This window comes from Rhea americana, unplaced genomic scaffold, assembly GCF_003343005.1.
Source record: "Rhea americana isolate MKP2758 unplaced genomic scaffold, rheAme1 scaffold_415, whole genome shotgun sequence".
In the NCBI taxonomy this organism is placed as follows: Eukaryota; Metazoa; Chordata; class Aves; order Rheiformes; family Rheidae; genus Rhea; species Rhea americana.
Window position 1 is genome coordinate 341,183 of NW_028186552.1, and position 22,992 is coordinate 364,174.

A 22,992-nucleotide genomic window follows, 5' to 3' on the forward strand; every position below is an offset into this window, starting at 1 on the left:
CTTATTGACTGAATTTTTCCGTTGCCTTTGGGGTTGTCCTTAGATTCTCAGTTGTTATGTAGATACTGAAACAAAAGTTACTTTTTCCAAAATATATTTAATTGCACTCAGTTCAGATGTTAATTTATTCCTGTTTTCACTGTCTTATACTTGCCKATTAGATGCTCTAGCCCCTACTTTGAGTGGCACAGCTTAGAAAGCACATTTTTAACATGCCCTAACATACTTAGTGGAGTTCAACACATAGCATAGGCTCCATTGCTAGTTTAAAAAATAAAACCCACACGCTTGCACACCAGAAAGTGTTGGTTTGCATTGTAATTGAATAGTGCTACTGTGAATCACAGTTCAAAGTGCTTAACTCCCCCCGGGAGCTGGGCAGAGACCGCAGGTTCATAACTTGTGTTGGGAATCCTTTCTTGATTCTGACTTCTTAGTGATTAAGACTAGATTTCAAAGATGTTTAGACGCAGGAAGAAAGTAATCAGGAAAAAGCATCTGCACAATTAATTCCCAGAGGTTTATCCTTTATATTGCCATGGGTTTCGTTGGGATTTTGGCAGCATATGATCTTCTGTGCTTGTTGTCATTGCTGCGTTCTCTCCATTTTACGCTGACAAGCGCATCCCTAGCCAGGTACCATCAAGAGACAGTCTATATCAAGCAATTACTGGCTGCTGAACGTAGCAGTTCCTTTAAAGAATATCGGATAGTGTCCTTACCCTGCTCTCCCTCTTTTGGAATGAAAAGTGAAAAGGGCAGGAATGGATCTTTCAATAGAGTAACAAAGGATATAACTGCTTTGATGCACGGGGTGTCGTCTGCACATGTACGTTCCTACCCAGGCCATCTCCCACCTTGTCACAGGCAGTTCGAGTGAAGAAAATGATGCTGGAGATGGTAAGATTATTCATTGGGGTAACTTTGGAGGAGGACAATTATATTGAAACAAAGAGGGAAGAAAAAAAACGTCAAGTTAATTTGTGCTCTCTTCACCTCAGGCTGATTAGAGTAAATTAACTGCCTTTGCAATTAATGAGCAAAGTAAGTATTTGTTATTTTTCTGATGGCAAAGAAAATAAGGTATAAATATAACAGATGTAGTCTTGAAATATGTTGGAATATATTTGGTATTAATTATGCCTGTAAATTACTGTTTTCCTTTTACAGAAGCAAACATACAATAAATAAATAAATTACCCCTCCCCTCCCCCCAAGGCTATATCCTGATCCAGTTTACACTGACATCAGTCTGTATTAATTCTGTTTTAAGATAAGGAAGCTAAACCACGTTCACATAGGTACCCCATGGTGTGCTTTCGGACTTGGAGGGCTGTCTATCTGAAAGCGTACCTTTCCTCATACTCTATTAGTTGGTTTAGTAAAAGCTATTTTATTGATAAATCTTGCTTTCTATGATTATTTCCATTTCCTGCGCGGTGTTAGATGAAGAGGATTTTACCTTCTTTCCTGCTGTCACTACAGCATGTTATTCTCCCTGTAAGTAAAAATAGTAACAAAAGAGTGAATTGTGTGATTATACTTTTAAAAGTCGTATTGAGCGTCATTATTGAGCTTTATACTGTTTCTTCTCTTCCTAAAATTAACTTCTGCTTTAATATGCAACTGTATGTGGTTATCACTGTGTGCCTCGCAGCGGAGAGTCTGAGGGGCAGAAGCATTCCCAATAAGCAGAAAAGTGCAAATGGCAACTCCCTAAGATCTTGTAGACTGTACTTTACCATAGATGGTACAACTCTGTTCATTTTCTCATATATTATTATTAATACATTGGAAACTCACTTCTCATATTTTTAATTATGTGATGTATAAATATTATTTCATTGAATATAAAGATATTCTTAGAATTGGACATTTAAATTTGTGAGGTAGCTTGGAGAGCTCAGCTATAAATACATCAGTTTGTTCCAGCGTAACCTAATAGCTTTTCACATTAGTACAATCCTACACTTGGTAAAAACTCTATTTTTGTTTTTCTGTAATTTTTTTATAGTGTAGTCATCTTCAGGATCACTTTCGTATTTAATTCTATGGTAGGTTGGTATTTTAAAGTATTATTACAGAAATGGTGTATACAGTTACCGCCTGGGCGTGCTGATTCCCTACGCCCAAACCTGCTAACCTGCTCGTTGCATTCAGGACTCAGTGTTGCTAACACGTCTCTGCATTTTATACCTTTCAGAAGGGCAATTATGAAACAAGTTTGAGCTTTCTTCTAAACTGCTTGTGAAATTTCCTACTTGCATTGGTAATCCAGGAAGTGGATAATTACAGGTGACGTAAAATGTGGGATGAGCTGGTGAGATCCTGGTGAGCAATGCTGGAGAGGTTTCAGAGTCTCTCTCCCGACAGAGACTGTACTGGAAGGATCTGGGACTGTAGAGATCTGTGTGAGAGGCATAAAGGCAGGCCAGACAAATGCGAGTTTTGGTTATTTAATTTGCTTGAGTGTGTTTAATGGTGATTTTTTTTTTTTCAATTCAGTTCTAGATATACAAGTGCTGGAGAGTCTCTTGTCTACACTCTTAATTTTGCTGGGAGCAAGTGTTTTATAATTCATGTATTTTTATTTTACTTAAGTTGCTTGTTTTTCTTTATAGTTTAGAAGCATAAATACAGAGGTTTTTGGAAATAAAGCTTTTCTATTTAGATAGGTAGATTCTGGCTGATTGATTAGGTGTCACCCTTAATATCTGCCTTAAAGACATCACGTGAGGCTTGAATCTTGTTTTTGTTATATGCTTTATATCTGAGAAACGTATTGTAGATAAGATGCTATTGTCCAGGAACAATGATCCTATTTTAGAGACAGTGCTATTACAGAATCTGATCTCTGTATAAGCTAGTCTGTAATTATGCATCAAAATGCATAGTCAGTCATTATAATGCCATCACAGCATAATCATGGTATGCTGTTAGCTAATCCTCCCTAATAATAGCTTGAAGAAAATTTGATTAATTAAAAAAAATTAATAATTTGTAGTACTTTGTGACATAACATCACCTAATTTGGAAATGATGGCTAAAAGTTTGCTTATGTTCTTGAACCTACTTAACTCTACCTTCAATGCTGTCTTAAGTCAAGGAATGCAAACAGCTATATACTTGAGTTCTTTTAAATTTTATTTATTTAGCAGCTATCTCTACCAAGAAATTAGAAGAATTATCTGTTTTTGTAGAAATATAATGGAGGTTTTTATTCTTTCCTTTTTTTTTAATTAAAGAATCTCAATGCACTTGTGGGTCCTTAGCTGTACCAAAAAAACTTCTTGGATTATTCTACAGTAGTAGAATAGATTTATCAGCCCAGAAATTTCACTTATTCTGTCTAGACATCAGGACACAGGCATTTGCAGATGAGTTGGGGTTCTGCTGGGTTCACATAATCAGCCTGTTTTTGAAGCGACTTTAACACCTGATTTTCTTTTCTGATAATGAGGTATATGGCTTCCTAGGTGAAACAAGACAATGAAGAGAGTTAGGATTTTTTTTTCCTTACAATTAAGAAGAAATTCTGAGTATCAGCATTTTAAATTTTGATTTATCTTTGCTTTGGGAGGTAGAATCAATTACTTTTTGTTTTACCTGAACTTGTAATTAGCAACAGCCTGCTATATACTTTTTTTCTGTTGGTAGTGTGTGCATGTATGTGCGCATGTGTATGCGCATTAAATGTAACATTTGGGGCTCTGCCTCCCTGGAAGGAYGGTTGGACAGACAGCTGACACTGTGCTCGGCCCCGGGCACCCACCTCCGCTGGTGGTGGTGGCGGCTGGGAAGCTGACTGGCTTTCTGAAAGAGCACCTGAATCCCCACCTTTCTACGCTGGTTTGGGGTTGACCTACCTTAACGTGACAGTTTGGAAGGGTGGTTTGGGAGCTCGATGAATCGCTGGGTCCCACCACGCGGCCGGATTCCTCAGTGACGTGCATGGCCTGGTGGTGACCACTGCCGGTGAGCGCAGCGGCACGAGAGCCCTGCTGCCCAGGGACCTCCTTGGGCCTCTCCACAGGGCTTCCTGACACCCCCAAGTGCGGCAGAGCACAGGAGAGGGGAAGTAATGAAGTGCCTCTTAGTTTTCTGTCTTACTAGCTCAGTAATGGTCTGTGGCTTCTGGAGTTGTTTCTGTGCCGAACCTGCTGTCGCCCTGTGCCATTTCCCAGAGAAGGAGCTGGGATGTTGTGTGCTGGGCTTGTCTGCGGGCTTGCGCTCAAGCACATGCCGTCTCTCTTCCGTTAACATGCGATACTCACATCACAAAAACTGGCAGGACAGCCCTCGGGAATGTGCCACCTTTTAAGTGAAACAGAAAAAAATCACTCCCTTCGCTCCCGCTGTCCCCTTCGATAGCCCTCTGACTCTGAGGTTTCTGCTGTGTTTTCTGTTCATGTGACTCTTCCGTTTTGGTTTGTACTGGTTTTATCTTTTTATGCAAGAGGTGGAGATGCCAGCAGAGAAACACAGGCAGGCTAATACTGGCGTTGTCCTTGCTGTTTCCCTTGCGGCTACTTTAAAAGGGAGAAGTATGTTAACTAGCTGCAAGATGCCTGTGCTGGAGTGGCTCCTCATCTTGCATTCACCACACAGACATGTAAAAATAAAGATAATACATATTTTTTGTGGTAATGCAACTTTCCCGATTAAAGAAAAAGAAAAAAGGAAACCAAAATTTAAATTAAGGAAGTCCTCTGAACTCTGTAGGAACCCTGTGTTTGAAGCAGAAACAAGAGCAGAAGCTAGTCCCTGGCTCAGCTGGTGCCTCTGTAGTCCCGAGATTCCCAGTTTGCTTCCTGTAGTCTCCTGTTCAATTCATTATTTATGTTCAAAAATCTGTAACAAATATAGCACATGTATTACACATAACAGCTTTTCTATAAAGTACTCTGTCATGCCAGCACAGGTTTTAACTGCAGGGAAATGAGGCAAGTTTCATGTAGCAGATGATTCCATAACTAAGGATTAGAATAATGTACTCAAATGAAATGGAAGTTTCAGCCCAATACYTCACCTACGAGAAAAATAATGTAAGTGGGGTTTCAGACTTCTTTGTATACATGTGCACCAATGCTGCAGTTGTAGATACGGTGCTTGAGATCAGCTGAACTCATCTGTCACGTTGGCAAGGCAGGAGAGTCCACTAGTATTTCTAAATAAGGAAAAGGGAAGGATGTAAAATAGGTTAATCCCTCTTTGCCATGAATAGCAACAGTTCTTTATCACTTTTCAAACTATTCAAAGGAAAGATTTGATTGTCCACAYTGTCTTTAYTGAACAGCTGTGAACACAAACATGCACATTGAAATCGACTGTCAGGTTCTGTGCCTGTGGYTTGTAGATATTGGATCTTAATCAGCACTGTACCAAGAAAAATCATATTTTGTGTCCTTCCTGAGGGGGAAATTGCCTTTTTAAGCTTTTACTATGAAATCTATGAATGATATTTAACTCTGACCAGATGACATTAATACCTGTCCTGTGATAAGGTATAATTTTGGATAAGGATTTAATTGTCAATGATCATATTTTACTCTTTTTTAAAAAAAAAAAGTATAAATGGAGAATAATAAGTATTTGTCATTCTTCCTGTGAAATAGTAAGAATTTTGCAGGACTGTAAGGCAATACACCTTTCCACCACTGAAGGACAGCGAGCCTAGCTGCCAGCTGACAAAGACACRAGGGAACGTGTCTAGCAAACCGCTGCCCACGCGTGTAGGACAAACTGCTCCTCCGTGTGTCCGTCTCCTGCCAGGGGCCGCTGGTGAATAAGACCCGTCCTAGAGCTATTCACTAACTCGTCTCAGAATACGCTTTAGCTAACTGGTACCGAGCTAGTACATTGCTGCATATGAGGCTCAATAATATTAACTAAAAATCCTTTAATGATTGATTTAATGATTGACACAGCAAACTGGCACCTTCAGCTTAGTGATTTTGAAAGCTAGAAATATATTGTTGGGTTTAATAGCCATTAATATATTCTTTTTTCATGTATTTGTTGGAAAAACCAAATAACCATCCTTGCTGGTTTATCATGCTGTTAAATCGTTAGTTTAAAAAATTGAGGTCTGATGCTTTGGGAATCTATAAAGTGTATCTCTAAGTATAATCCTTACCGTTCTTTTTTTTTCTGCGTATGAAGGAGGAGTCTTGAGATTTCAAAAGCCTGAAAACTGTGGATTTTTGATTAGTTTAATATAATCCTCTATAATGATGATTATTGTAGCATTTTCTGAATGAGATGGATGAGACAGGTTCTCAAATGCCAGCTATTACTGACATTTAATCTGGTATAGGTCATAAAATACCAAGACGAAAGAACTGTTTTATAATTTATTTTTCACATTAATAATAAATATTTAAATAAATTAATATTGCAAAATGCCTTTTTCATTCTCTGTAACTTTGGCGTAAATAGAGAAAGTTGACTGACAAACCACAGTTTTGGAAACGGAGCATTCTTTTAAAATAGAGATCTGTATTGTGATAAGTGCAGTTGATGCAGAAAACATGATCTCTGATAAAACAGAATGGGTATATTTTTGCATTTCTAGTGCAAAACAGTTCATATAAAAATTAACTTCTGTTGAGGAAGGCTCACAATGAAAGTATCTAGAATGGCCTATAAGGATTTGGAAGTACAGGAGAGCAACACAGTTAAGAAGATGCATGTGTGGCCCTTGTTTGCACTAAATCAGCCTGCATTCTTTGTGTGCGTACTTGCAAGCCTCCATCCCTTTTTCCTATTCTATACTAATGTTTGGAAGGAAAAATACCAGGCTGAAAGCGTATCTGCCTCTTTACACACATATGAAAATGCAAGCCCAACGCCTACCGCTGCAGCAGGGCAGGAATGGGGATGCAGGGCCGTGGGGATGCCACCACCGSCGACCCTTGTGCCAAGGGCAGGGGCCTCGGCTGGGGTCCCCATGGTGTGCTGAGCTGTGGTCCCGCACCCTCATGCACGTGGGATCCCCAAAGCTACACCTGGGTGTGCTACATCAGCATCATGCGTCGATGTGCTGGGCACATAGAGAAGTCTAGAGAGAGTTTCTTCTGCTTGCGAGGGAACCTGCGGTGCCAAGGTTTCTAATGCTGCTTGGCACCTGCGAGGGGCTGGGGCGATGCCTGGTGAAGCCTGGGAAGCACAGACCTGTCCCACGGCAGGCACTAACCTTGCTCAAACTGGGCCACGTTGACTCAAAGGGCCAGGTGTCCAATTGCTGGAAAAGAAAAGCCACGAGAGAAGTGGGAAGTAATATTGCACTATGTCTCTGTAGCTGTTTTTAGAAAGCTAGTCACTACTAATGCTGTCCTGATCTGCTCCTTAGCTGAACTTGGCTCTAGGATGGAAATCAAACCTGGCAAGCTTCAGACTGCTTTTGCATTTGCCTGAATTTCATCAGGCTGGAACAGAGACGCTTTCAGTTTAGTTCACCCCCCCCCCCACACACACACACACACCAACACTGAACAATGAATACTCCCAACACTGTCTTTTTGCAACAAGAGGAAAAAGTTGTTTATTAAATTGAAGAAGAATTAAAGTTTAAATGCATATAATAATGTATTATGAAAACTAAGTAACTTCAGGGAAAATACTATATTCCATTTTTATATTTGAGAGTGCAACCCTAATGAAGTCTTAGCAAATATGTATTCTGATATGTGCTTGTGTTTATGTAATTACTATGAAAGATCAACTGGCAACATTTTGTTGTTCCAGAAATCACTCAAAGCAAAATAATAAAAAAAAATAATATTAAAAAACATATCTGTAGGACAGCATATATGTCAGACCCAAGATTCCAATGAAGAAACCCAACCTAAATTTCCTTTGGCAAAATGGTTTCATGGTATCTTGCATACCATATAGACTATCCACCATATAGACTATTCACTATCTAATCCTCAGAAATATTTACTCAGGCCAATCTAAGGACTGTATTTATCATAATGTTCTCACCAGGCTCAGACAGTTACAGTATGATACCTAACAAGAGTGTGAGTATGATTTCAATGTAAACATACATTTTATAAATATGTAGAAGTGTATGTGAAATATTTTTTGAATTTATGTATACTGTTTTAAAAAAATCTTAAAGACTTTTGGTACTATTTGGCTGTCATGTGTTAGAAGTCTACTTAATCAGTGTTACAAAACTACAGGTACATGACAGTTTGAGTGTACTTAAAAACTGAAGTTTTCCAGGGGATCAACAGAGTTATTTGGCATAACTGGTTTGTAATAGACTGGGAAAAAATCAGTTGTTCCTCATTTTTATTCTAACTGATGAGTTTGTAGTAGCACATGGGGAGTACATGCATACCCTGAAAGGACACTGCTTTGAGATACTGTCTCTAATTTAAATCTAAGTACATTTTCATAAATAAGCCAGTAACTGAACAAATAAAACTAAATAATAATGATAAAGAGGTTTGAACCCATGAATACAACTGCAATGTATTCAGCAATGAACAATAACATTTATTAACACATTGCATATGCTTATGAATAAATATTAATGTAGACCTAGAAAGTAAAATTTGATAGAGTTCCTAAAATTTTATACTGGAAATAAATTTTGAAAATTCAGAAAACCTTTTATTTAGAAGAAAGAGAAGGACATTGAAAAGTCACTCTCACTGCACAAAATTACTCAAGCTAATTACATTGCTCAAATTAAAGGATATTGAATTGTATTTAGATAAAATAGCATGTTAAGCAATGATAAATTTGATATAAGCTAAGGGATTTCAAGATTATGTCTCATAATTTTAATCTCGTTGATAGAAAAAATAGATTTAACTCTTGTGATGGCGATGAATGTAATGCAATTTTCTTTTCATACTTATCTTCTAGCAGAAGCTGTGAACAGAATTTTCATTTATGTGCATGTTTGATTTATTGGTATTATATGCAAGAAGTGCATTTTTTTTAGTATGTACAGAAATTCACACATTCATATGTGGAGCAAGAAGGAGAATATGGCAGATTTGATGTGAGTTTGCTAAATATTTACTTTAACTTTGAAGGAAATAGGCCTTGTAACAGGAAATTGAAACCATGTAAAGATATCACAAGAGAGAATTAATTGTACATCTTACTGTTATATATTATTCTGCAGCCAGGAATGGTAGATAGGTCTGTTRAGGAACCAGTTGTAGTTATCTTACTGCAGAGAAAGCTTGTTTTGGTGATAAAGAAAGAGCGGACATAACTTTTTAGGCTCCTTACAGCATTATTAGTATTCAATTTTATATATATTTGGTTGCCATTCCTTTACAAATGAAAATGAAGAGTTTTTTTTTCCAAAAAAAAGTGTGAAAGATCAAACATTAAAAATTCTATGAAGGATTTTGTTTTGAAAAGCTAAAGCAAAAGTGGAGCATATAATGGAAACATTGTAATAAATGACAGTCCTGAGTTATCCTATTCCCTTAACTATGTAACATTCCTGAAAGTGCACATCTCAGTGTGCTGAAGTAGATGCGTGCAAGAGTTTACATTTACTTCTATGGTACTGTAGAACACTGCAGAATTCTTTAATTTCCATATCCCAAATTTTGTTATTTAAGAAGCAGTATATTAAGGTCATTCCAAACGCAGGTTTCTAGCTTAGTAATGTAAAGGTTTGGTTATGGAGTTTTCCTTTGTTGGTTTGGGGGTTTTTTGGTTTGCTGCTTCTGTGTCTTCTCATGCCCTTTTTAAAAACTGCTTTGAAAAGCAAGAAAAGTAGATGTTACAATGTGAAGGTTTCATGTTTTTCTACATGGAATACAGAAGCTAACATTATGACACCAGTAAAGGAAAGAATATTTGACCATTTTTACATTTCAGCTAATATTTTAATATAGTTCATGAATGTTGTGACGAAGTTAATTTTCAGTGTCACGACTGTCACCTGTTCCCTATCAGTAAGTAAATACACACTATAAACAGCACATTTTGATCAAAACCGAAATATATATTAGCTTTTTTTTTTTTTTTTTCAAACTTGTAACCGTAAATAACTCATTATCATTTGCCTGCCTACTGAGAAACTGAGCAGCTCCCGTAGGTGTTAAGAGATTTTGCAGGAGGAGCATGCCACAGTTAAGGATTAGGTTCCTGAGGCTTCTGTGGACAAGGATGGCTCCATATACGTGGCGCATGTGTGTAAGGACATGCATATGGGTATGCATATGTGTGTACACACACACATATGTGTGTGGCACATAAGGTGTATGCTGATTCTCATCTAGTTCAGATTTCAGAGACTCTTTTGAATTACAAGAGCGTTGTACACTGCTCTTGGTGGCCTTGTTTCCTATGGATGCACTAGTTTTAATAAGAGGAAGAAAAAAAAAAAAGATATCCTAGTTTTTTTATTCATTAAGAACTACACAGATTATGACAATCTGTGAATTATCATAGCAAGGAAGYAATTCTAGTACCTAAAACTTTTCTGGTACACTAAAGGCCCTGGCTTAGTTACTACCAAAAATGYGTTAAGTGTGCATGATTTCTTTTCCTTTAGCTGCAGATGGAAGAGACAATTACTGAACCAAGAAATCAACTTAAATGTTGACAGAGGGAAGCCTCCTGGACCATGCTATAAAGCTATTAATAAACTGCAATATAAATTAAATCATACATTCATTTAGATTGAATGCAGTAGAAATCAGATACAAGACCACATGACAGCCCCCCTTTGAGAATCCAGAGCTTTAATTTACTGCTGGAGCATCCCACAGATGTTGTCATACAGTCTTTTTAATCAACTGTTTTGATAGCCTCTTCTGAAGATTGTCCGTTTGTCACAGTCCCCATAGTTTTAGTTATCCTACAGTAGATTTTTCACGGATAGAATAATCTTTTATTTCTTTTAACACAAGTAACTTCTCCTTAGCACAAGTAACTGAGCAGAGGCCATATCATTACAAAAAATCTTATCAGTAGTTTTTAAAAACATTTTTTATTTTATGTTATTAAATGTCAACCTATTTCTGTTTTCCTACACTATCATTAGTTTTCCTCTATATTAGAAAAAGTTCTCTAATTTGGTGTCACTCATACATCCCAGGGCATAGAGTTAGTGTTTTTCATTAAGATTTCTCCTAAGATCAGTGGAATATCATTAGTCACCTTCTATTTTGATAATGATTTTTTCAGCATAGTTTCTGGAAATTAAATACTGTTCTTTCCACTCTTACTCCTGTTGAGGTATACTATCAAATATTTTAATTTAGATAGATTTGGTCTGCCGCAGTAACTTTGTCTAAGAAACCAGCCTTCTTTCTATATATAATACATTAATTTACCTGTGCCAAAACCACATTGCAATTGATTCTGCCCCATAAACTGCCAAGCTCTTTGTCGTTCTTTCCTTCAAAATCTGCTCAGCAATTCCCATCTTGCTGAGACTGAAGCAATGGATCTATAATTACTTCAGGAGCACATTCATTCTTTGTTGTTCTTCAGCTTATGGAGAAGGTGCTGTCCTTTAAATGTCAGTGTATTTGTAATCTTCATTTTTTTCCTACTAAGTAGTGCTTACGCTAACACTTCCTTATCTCTGATAACAGAAGACCAGAGGAAGAAAGAACAGGATATATAGGGCAGCAAAAGGCAGTTTTTCCACGGCACTGACATTTGACTGTGGGTGGCATGGATTTGGCCTGGCTCACAGTACCTTTAGCACGTGAACTTCAGCTGACCCTGTAGGATAAGGGAGCAGCTTAGATAAGAGTAGTCGAGCCTTGAGCAAAAGCAGCCTGTCAGGTGGTGTGAAAGTGCAGGGGTATCGAGACCTTTCAAGGTGAGCAGGCTGTGAGTGCCTGGTGGGTGTTGTGTGAGTCTGAATGCCCAGAACTGAATATCCAGTCAAGACCTAGCTTTTCTCTGCCCAATCCCAAAATCGACAGTGTCTGGAGTAACTCGAGGGAGTGGGGAGACACTTGGCATACCCCAAAAGAGAGACAAGGAGAGCCCAGGGAGCCYGTGGACTGACAGCAATCCGTTGACCCTCTGGCTTTTGTTCTGGGCCGTGTCCCACGGAGTGGGGAGGGTGTGTAATTCATATATACCCGTGATTAGCATGTTCTGGTATCCAAGTCCATTTAGTCTCCACTACCCTTTCATCTTGAACAGCTATATATTATCAGGTGTACGATGGTTTATTTTCTGCACTTCTGTCCTGTCTGGGCATGCCAGCAACTGCCTCTTGCTTCTCCTTGTAGGGAATTTAGGATATTGTACAATAACATGTACTTCTACAGATCCACTGAAAGAGCACTTGAGGTTTACGAACCAACTAGAGAATTAAAGGAGGAAAAAGAAACTAGAAATAGGCTGGCTTGCTGAGTTATCCAGGGAACAATTTAGAGTCTGTCGCCTGGCAGCTGAATGGATGAACTACTGGACACGGTTACAAGTGTACCGCTTGCCTATCACAAATGGTAATGAAAGATTGAAGGAGAAATAAAGAATAAAAAATAATAATAATGGCACATAAATATACTCAACTATGAAGCACAGTTGTATGTGTCAGGATCAAAATGAAAACCGTTACCATTTTCTCATACAGCATTGTTCCATACATATTTTTTATACAAAGAGTAGTATAATTGTGAAAATCTGCTGCCTAAAATTGTCTGATTGTGCTATAAAGTATATGCCTTTTTACATACATAGGAAGTTGAGACAATGCATTCACCCAAAAGGCCAGATGTGGYTTTAAAAGGAGAACATATTTTTTCAAGGCTAATGAAATGGGTGGGCTGTTAATGTTGTGATTGAAAGCTTGGAAAATAAAAGGAAATAAAAAACATTGATGGAAAAGTTGAGGGCTTTTTGAAGCCCTCTTTGTTAGGTTTGGGGGCCTGATAAGGAACGATTAATCAGTGACTAATGGTAGAAGAACAGGACCTGGGAAACTCAATGTGACTTTCATCTAGTGATGAAGTTGTTCTCCTTCTGGATAAGTTTTATTTGGTTAATTACTTAATTGCAGTTTGTAGTTGGTGGATTTATCAGTTGAGGATATTTTGAAATGCTTTAGAGACTTTGGTCTCTAAACAACATGATGTGTTTAGATGTGGAGGAGTTTTTAAAACTGTTGTTGGTTATGAAATGGGTTTGTGGCCCTTCGTGGATTGGAGACTTGTGATAGGACTAAAACTAAAACTTGAGAAATCAGCAGAGCGAGGATGTATGTATTAGCTAGAACAGATGACTAAATCAGCAGTGTAACATTTTGCTGTGAGAACAGCAAATGCTGTCCTGTGATGGATCAATTTGCAGTAGATGTGGGGAAGTTACAGTGCCATTGTACAGACACCAGTGAGCTCTTTTCAGGAACAGTGCATCCAGTGCTGACCATGCTTGTTCACTAATAGAACCTAAAATTCGAGTGACTGCAGAGAAGGGCAATGTAAAGAGCCTGTTTTATGAGATAAGGAAGACTGACTATTTGCTTATCTCTAGCTGTTAGCTAGACAGTGCAAAAACTTGATTGTCATCTAGAAATATATCTAGAGAAGRCAGGTTAGAAAGAACTGTTCAGGCCAAAGAACAATGTGCTGCAGAAGCCAGTAAGTATAACATAGCCTTGAAGAAATTTTAATTTATTAGAAGATTCATAACTGTTAGAATAAACCATTCCAGAAGAGCCTCCTGGAACAGGACTGGGACAAAGCAACTCAGTACTTTTACAGTAGAGCTTGACAAGTTTGAAAAAGGGTAATATATGATGCCTGAAAAATGCCAGGACATGAAAAAGTGAGCTGTTTTTCGTCTTAATTAACAATGGGCAGAACGTGTGTTTTCTTTCAAAGAGCTAGGAGAATATTTAGAGTTTCTATGCATGGGAGAGTCTGCAGCTTTCAAAAGATATCATGCCTTAATAAAATTCAATTCAGTGCCAAAATGTTAACYATTTTATAGCAGCCCCAATTAGTATCCTCACTGGTAGTCTTAGGAAATAAAAGCTGTAATGGACACAGTTCTTCCTGTCGTTGTTAGAGCTGGTCCCTCAAGGTCAGTACTAATGGATGCTGTTTGGGAAGTGCAGGGAGCCATATATTGTCAGTATTCATGCTGAAATTGCTCTGTGAATTGATAAAAGATTTCACCACCCATTGCTGAAAATGGATGGGCAAACCCAGCACCATTTATAAGCATGGAAATCAATCTTAAATAGAAAGAAATACTACTAAAATGTACCTTTGAGACCTCCCAAAGCAAAGGGAAGACAGTGTAATTGTGGGTCAGTTTCATATATTAGTAATAAAATTCTGATTTAAACCTTGTTCTAGAACTCTGCATTAATTCCTTAAATACAGAATTGCATTTCAGGACTGCAGAATAAAGCATTTTTTTTTATTTAATTTCCAATACTTACTCAGTACTGTGTTCTGYCTCTACATTAAGTGATGGATATAAAGTTCTACTATTGCCAGTATCCAAGAGAAATTATCTTTTAGATGAAAATTATATTATTGCACCTGAAGTAAGGCTAGCTTCCTTACCACAGTTGTTGTTAATATAAAACAGGTATTCAGGAAACACAGAAATGACTCTCTAACAGTGAAAGCTGGAAACGCTACTAAAATTAGATACCCTTTACTGTATCTACTTATCTTATTGACGGACCCACACTTTATTTTTTTCAATCTTCGAAAACAATATAGTTTGTAAAAGGCAAAGGATTGTTATTTCCAACTTGTTTAATAGTTTGTTTTGTGGTACCACATAGAACCCTATGYGATACCACACAGTCTACAAGTATTCTACAAGAATACTGTGCACTAAGCCAACAAGCAGTCAGTTGCTCCAGATCTGTATAGTTGCTGTGTAGCTAGAGGTGAGAAAGAGAGGATAGACAGTTACAGATGCGTACATGTGTAATCCCACCAGAACCAATTTTGGCTTCATGACTGCAAATTGAGCTTTGATTTGAGTAACTGAATCTTGAGATGCAAAGTCCTAAATCAGATCCCCAGAAATGCAGATTGTCAGCGAGAGCGCAAGTAATGTTGTAACAAGTATTATTTTAAATTTAATAGGTGTTGGTCTTGCTGATTAAAATACAGATAGACAGATAGATTTCCTTTCCAAATAAAACATTCATTTTGCAGGCATAATTTTTACTTTTTACATAAACTGTAGTATGCACATTTTGATTTATATGGAGCTGAATCTTAAGTACATGTTCTCTAAAATGTTCGTAAAGTACAGCTGGAATATAGAATTACAATGAAGGATAAGGCAGGAATTCAAAATGATTTAGACAAATTGAAATCCCTGTCAGGAATGCAGTTAACCCTCAGGAATGATATATGTAATGTTTATTCTGCCGTATGGCCTGGGGATGGACTACATGACCTTTCAAATTGTCTTCAAGCTCTGTTTTTATGATTGTGTGATCAACTCATTTTAGCACTTGACAGCTGCTGTATTTATACTACAGATAATTCTACTGCTTTAAATACTTTGTGATTTTTTTGAATTTACATATTTTGCACATGAAACTTTAACTACATTTAAAGTATATTCTCATTTATGTTAAAATCTTAATAGTAAAGGTTATGGGTCTCATTTGGCAATTTACCAACTCTGTATTTCTTCCAGCCTAAAGCATGCAAGTGTGATCTTTTTATGAGAGGTTACAAGGCTACAAATTACTATGATTTAATATAAACATGTCACAAGGTTTATGTACTGTTGACCCATTAGTGCTAATAAATAGCAGATAATTCACTTAATTTGGAAAATGAAATCCTGATTCTCAATGTRGCTTTAGTAACATTCAGTCTGGAACAGGATTATTCTTTAAAACATGTTAAAGTCATGGCAAGGTGGTCTCCTGCTTGTAGATGTAATTTAGTCTCATGAATAGATAATCCTGTAAAAATATTGCCAGGTTAATCAAAATTGACTTGTGCATGTTAAACTCAGTGAATGCTAATCAAATATCAAGTTGAGAAGCTTTCATAGCAATTTTAAGTCTTTTGATAATTTTCCATCATTCTTTGATGGAATGACTCAGAGGATTTGTGGAAAAATACTGAAGCTTTCTCACAGCTGATAGTCCTGTCCTGACCTTCTTTCAACGACTGGATACAAATGCAATACAGAGCAAAGCAAAGCATCTACTTTAGAAATGCTGCTTTTGTTTTAATCTGACAGTATTACTGACTTGTTTTTGTTGAACATTTTATGTAATGAATTGCTTTCTAAACCATGTAACCACTTTGTGGTTTTACCACTCCTTGACATTTATAACTATCTTATTATTTTTATAGGTAATAGACTTAGAGAGATACTTCAAATTCTGATATAATGTCTGTACACATGAATAATATCTGTTTAAAAAGCAGAATGAGTATTAGCTGAAGGACATATTTGTGGCACAGCGAAATGTATTGAAAATTTCTGTATGTTCCACCTGAAAGAAAATTCAACATAATTGTAAAGTTGTTAGAAAATTTAGTGAATGTTTTAGTTAATCAGTTATATGACTACCATTATTATATGGTTATTAATAGAAGTAGCCCCTGAAATGAATAAGAGCGAAAATATGCTTTGCACAGTGTGTCCAGGAGCTTTCCATTATTATCACACACTTTGAAACTTAATGTTTTTTTTTCTTTCAACAGAAAGCTTTTCTTTACAGACTATGGGAATGTTGCCAAGGTTGAGAGATGTGACATGGATGGAATGAACAGGACATGGATAGTAGATTCTAAAATTGAACAACCAACTGCTCTTGCACTAGATCTCGTCAATAAATATGTGTACTGGGTTGACATTTATCTGGATAATCTGGAAGTTGTTGACTATCAAGGAAGAAAGAGGCATTCAGTAATGAAAGGCAGACAAGTAGGTATTGATTTGCAAATGCAATAAAAAGTAATGATATCAATAAATGATCCTGCATAATGCCAGCAGTTACAGTAATGTTCGAAATCTTTTCTTTTTGGTTCAAGTTAAGTTGGACATTAAAAGATCCAGCTGCACGTTTTTATTTGCAAATTAGCCCATTTTGCAACCTATAGACAAAGTTTCCATGCAGTGACTCTTTAACAGTACATCATGTAAATCACTGTTTCCATTGTAAGAGACTTTTGGAGGAGAAATATGGGGTAATACAAGTGGGATCAATTATTAATGCCAAGAAGGAACTATTGCCAACTCATGAAGAAGAGACTATCAGGGAAAAGAGAAATAACAAAAGGTGTTCACCTGTTCAGATCAATCAAATCATATTTATGTTGATGGTAATTGTGTTCCTCCCTGTTGATCCAGGTGGTCAGTCTCATAAACATAAACCTTGAGACTGACCTGCGAGTCTGTGAGCGGGAATGCATCAATCACTTGTTGTAGCTCGGTGAGTAGGGTAATAGGTAGTACGGAAAGAAAAGGTTCCACGGCTGTTGAAAGGCTGGTTTGAGACCTAGGGAAAAACAGCAAAGAATTGTTTCTTACTGCTACTGTCTCACAGAGTTTATATGTAAATCTGGTTCTGCCTGATGTTAAATAGGATATGGAAGAATGAATAGACAGAATAAACACTTCACCTGTTCTGCTCTCATTCTTTACTCACTTCCAAGAAGTCACTCTTTACCTGACAGACAACTGGTTAGTATAACTGTAATTTAAAAATATGTAGAAACGGTGGCAAAAAACAATCCAGATTGGCTGACTAAAGAACAAACACTAAGCCTTCCTATTTTTAGTGGAATGCTTTCTTTCTTACTCTAAAATGATTTAGCCACAGTCTTTAGGCAGTTGTTCTGGAATGGCAGGTCTTGTACATTGTTTTTTTTCAGGTGACGTTTTGGGAACAGATACTTGGAAAAGAAACTAACAGTTTAACAGGCTTGATCTGAGTTGTACGTACTTGTGTCTTAGGAGAGATGTTTGTTCTTTCTCTTATCTGAAATTTGGATACAATAGAGGATTCCTGATTAAATGTTAAATTTAAGAATTCTCTTTAAGTTCATAGAGTTTCTTTGTTCTCTAAAATAGCTAAGAAGGAAGAAACATGTTTCTTTCAATATGGATGAGCTGAAAGGGTGACATATATAAAAAAAGAAGTTAGTTGGTCACAGCTATCACAGAAGGAAAAGTGTATTGATTTTTCTTTCCACTCAAATGAAAAAATGGTGATTTCACTGTTTTTTGTGCTTGCATTTGCCGGGATCGAATTTGACTTAGTTACTCCATGCTACTCATAGTTAGTCCAAGGAAATAGCAAGCCAGAAAACTATTCCTAAGAAATTTTAGGGGTAAAAATTTATTTCATAAACCCAAGCATATCAAAAGACGTACTTTTCAAATGATAAGGGCTTTTATGATTGATGGCTTGGAGTGGCATTCAAAGGACTATGTAGCAAACAACATTTCTATTCGTATGTAAGAAAATTGAGAAGCTGCATAAGGAGTAAAAACTACCACAAAAATGCATAAATTAAAGCATTATAGAATGCATTGTAAAAAGTGGCACACAATAGTGTAAATTAGAAAAGCTGTCATGGGAGTTAAATAATGAAGTTTTAAAATGTGTACAAATGGACACAGGGAATACAGAAGATTTAATGCAGAGAATTCAAAGATTTGGTACCGATGCATCATTATTTTCAAGGCTGTTTTCCATGTCTGGCATTACTATAATTGGACTGAATTTCTATTGGGTCTTAATCAAACACATCCATTGATTTCAGTTAGTTTTTACTGGGTAAGGGCAGAGAACAGAGGCAAGGATTTGGCCAGCCAGGGGTAATTTCTGGAGAAGACTAGGATTTTGATGTGTTAGAGGGCCCCTGCCACCACCTTTTTTTTTGGTGAGATATGTCTGAGTCTGGGAGTAAATGGGTGGAATAAATACTTTGTCATGAATAATTTACTGATTGATAAAACACTCAGTTTATAGAGCACCTACCAACAAATTCTCTTTATTCAGTTTTCAAATTGCTTAAAGAGATATTTTGCATTTTCTTAATCTATAGATCAAGCGCAACCTCTATTGAACACTTCATTTTTGAGCTGTGATTGGTTAACTATGGGTAATTTTCAATGCATGTACCCATACACATCTCAGTAATGTAATTTGAGAATTCACTTCTTGAGAAACATACTTGCCAGAATTGTACAACCCCAAATATATTCAGAGACACAACACGAAAAGAGTACAAGCATAGCTTTTATTGAGATTATTTATTTATTAGAAAATACTCAGTGAAAATATCTTGCAGTATTTGCCTGGCTTTGAATTTACGTATTTTTTAATTATGTTATAACCAATCTATTGACTCTTCTCTGTACACAGAGAAAAACCTTTTTGGTAGTTCATTTCCTATATTTATTAAATACTAGTTAATAGTTAATATTCACTATTAGTTAGCTAATTAATATTAGTTAACACGAATGTATTCCCTTAGCACAGTGTGCCAGACTTTATAAATTTTAAAGACAGAGAACTGAGAAATTCAGAGGATCTCTTTTTACCGTAAACTTACGATTATAAGAATGTGAGCAATACTTGTAGTTTTCATTTAGTTTTACAAATACGTAGCACTTTATGCAGAAATTGTTCTGTATGGTTTAGCCTGTACATTTTATATTATTATTTGATGTTTCTAAAAAACAGAAATAGCTAAAATAATTGTTCTTTTTCTCTTTTCCAGGTTAGGCATCTCTGTGGTATAGCAGTATTTGAAAACTACTTATATGCAGTTAATTCAGATAACTTCAGCATTTTACGAATAAACAGATATAATGGCACTGATGTTCAATCTCTTACTAAACTTGAAAATGCTAAAGAGATCCGTGTTTACCATAAAAGAATTCAAACAGCAGGTAGGATCAAAATCCCTCTTTCTAAGAAACAGGAAAACAGCAAAGAGGTGGATATGTGGTCAAAAATATTGTTCCAGAATTTCCCATCAGAGCACGCAGTGAAAATGGGTCACGGTGGCAGAATTCCGGATGGCATCCTTTGCCTTGCAGTTCTCCATGTGCCTGACTGCCTGTTCTCCTGCTTTGTTAAGCTCCTAGCAGAACTTGCTCCTTAGTGTGCGGTTTGGAGAATTGCTGAAGGGCCCTGCTTTGCAGGACTCCACACAGACATACTTAAGAGAATTCAACACTCTTTARTAAATTTCGAGTATGGCCCACCTGATTTGGTCTCAGACCTCTCAGATTCCTGGTCTCCCAGGGCCTCCAGGGTCTCCCTGCCTTTGCCTTTGGGGCTGCCAGAAAGCATGGATATTTGGGCAGCTAGCCTATCTAACTGCCAGTGCAGCAACCTGTGAGATGGCAGATTGCTTTCCAATTTTGCTCAGCTTGAATAAATAACTCTTTCCCTTTTGTGAAATAAATCTTCATTTTAGTCTAGAATGAAAAGTTTCTATAATCTCAGAATTTTTCATTAAATACCAAATTCCTTGATCCRTAGTCCTGTATGACTCTAATCATGGGTCTAATTACATCCTTTCCGCATCCAGAAGAGCCGCATGATTTGTAAGAACTTTGTGCAAAGATTACAAGACCTAAGTGTTTGCAATTACACTTTATCAAGAAGGATTTTTTTGATATGCCTGATAGCAGTAAATACTAGAACTCTTGCTATGGCTGCTTGGACATAAAAGCTAGTGTATCAGTTCTGGGGATCAACATCAATGTTATTAAACAGACTGACTACTTTTAGAAAAGTTTCTGAAGTGGTAACAAGTTCTAAATTGATGTAGATTGGAAGAACTAACTTTCATCATAAAGCCCAGGGCATTTKTTTGCAGATGTGAGTGCCACAAGAACGCTCTAAGAACTCTCTCCTTGCTGACCGTCCTGTGTCCCTGAGGATGTCAAACACCTTGAGTATAAGGAGGGACGTGATTACAGTGTATTTTTTATTGCATCTTCTGTGATTACTTTCCCTCCTCTTGCCCTTGGTTCACTCTGCTAGTTACTTTGTTTTGAATGAACGTRTTTGTTGCTTTCAAGATTTGCTGTAAAGGCTGTCTCAGCTTGGTAACATTTCTGTACACCTTTAACAATATCGATCTTGAAACATTGGATTACTTGTTTGAAAACAACTAAAAAGCTTGAGGGAAGGGGAAGAGAAGAGAAAAACAGTGTTTTGAGCTAAAATACCACTGGTTTACTGTGAGCCAGTTTAGTAAATGCAAGACAGATGTTGCTCTCTGATCAGACTTAGTTGAAGGATTTCTCTTTTCTTTTAATGAATTTGGTGTGTTAGTCTGCTAATTTATATCTGTGCATTTTAAAATAATGATGCCAAGGGAAAGGAATCCTTTGGGTTCTTCAGTTGGATTTGTCTGTACTGTTTGAATACAGGAAAGAGGCTACAAGGCTCTTGCTATTCCGTAGTTTCTGCACAGGTATCAGCCCCAGAATAGTGTTGTATGATTAGTGAACTGGGCTGGCTTTGGATTCACTCTGTTCTCTTAATAATAATAATGATAATAAACAAACAAATAAATAAGCCAGGGTGGGGGGTGGAAAAATCAGAGAGTAGTTACCCTGAGAGACTGCTGCCTTGCAAATGCCTATGTAAAAAATTATTCAAAAAGGATTGATTGCATACACCACTGTGGGATATGGCTTGATAGCCACAAGATAGTGCTTCAGATTCATATATTTGTCCACTTTGGGCACCATTTAAAAAAAGAGAGAGAAATTTTTTTTTTTTTTGTAAAAGAAAGTCATATTCTCAGGAAAGATTTATTGTGATACGAGCTCTTTTTTTTTTCTGTAACCCTCCACATGCTGATGCATATAATTACTCTGCCTTACATGGGTTTCAATCACGCTGTTTTTCACTTGTAGTCAGAAGCCATGCATGTGAAGTCGACCCATATGGAATGCCAGGGGGATGCTCGCACATCTGTCTGCTTAGCAGCAACTACAAAACAAAGACTTGCCGCTGCAGGACTGGCTTCATCTTGGGAAGTGATGGCAGGTCATGCAAAAGTATGTTGTTAAAGAGTTTGCCAGCTGCTAATATTTCAGGTGTTACTTAAAAACCATATCAATAACAATAGAARTACCATGGCCTGTTTTCGGGTAAAATTTGCTTGCAACAAGTATCTGACACTTTGTTTATATATGCCTTTTATTCCCTTAAAATTATTTGATTGGATTCAATTTACAGAAGTGACAAATTAAACCTGGGATGCTCTTTAAAGAATTCTAAAAACCATCAGCAATTTTCTATTTAACATTTTTATTCCTTCTTTATAAACTGTGCATTCTCATAGTACATAAGTACTGAAATGCTGCTAAATAGTTCTCATCGCCATTAATTTCTGCCCATACCGTCAACTTGCAGCTCAGAAGCAGACTCTTCATGTGAATAATATGAGCAAGGCTTTTCCTTGTGATAGTTGGTGAAAGTAAATCTTGATTTTAATAACTATACTTACACCTAGTATTACAAGAAAAACACAGTCTGTCACCTGAAGCCAAAAGGACAGTCCTGAAGTAGACCTGTTTTTGTCTGGTTTCTTAACCAAAGGACTTAGTTTAGCGGAAGGGCATGCAATTAGTTATGTGGATGAATGCTGGTAAGTGGATACATTTGACCTCATTCAAACTTCTCATAGTTTTCACTAACAACTCCAACCATAAAAACTTCAAAGGCTTTGCAGAAAGATATTTTCATGTCTACAGGAGAGAGATGTTCATATTACAAAGTATCTAAGGATATTTGTAAGTATGTTTAAGGAAAGGAAATCACATTACTAAACATATTTGTAATTAACCGAAAACTGCTAAGAAATAAGAAATACTGGTATTCATGTTTTATGTCTCAGTTTGAAAGAACACTGTGTGCTGATTCATTATATTCCTTCCCATTTGAAATAAATTTAATGTAGTCTTCTGTCTTGTTTTTAAGAAACTTCAAGTGAAAAAAAAATAGTTTTGAATTTGCTGAAGTTTACAGTTTTGTTAGATTTAATGAGCACA

At 36.8% G+C, this 22,992-nt stretch overlaps 1 protein-coding gene across 1 annotated transcript in view; it reads left to right on the top strand.

The window, feature by feature from the left end:
• The window catches only part of LOC146590245 (low-density lipoprotein receptor-related protein 1B-like), a gene marked incomplete at its 3' end in the record, with an annotated part of 297,172 nt that overhangs the window by 240,001 nt on the left and 34,179 nt on the right, over positions 1-22,992 (top strand). The window contains exons 8-10 of the mRNA XM_085314919.1: positions 16,662-16,884; positions 19,692-19,863; positions 21,853-21,996. Coding sequence (XP_085171045.1) covers positions 16,662-16,884; positions 19,692-19,863; positions 21,853-21,996 — 539 coding nt within the window. The remainder of the gene's footprint in view (positions 1-16,661; positions 16,885-19,691; positions 19,864-21,852; positions 21,997-22,992) is intronic.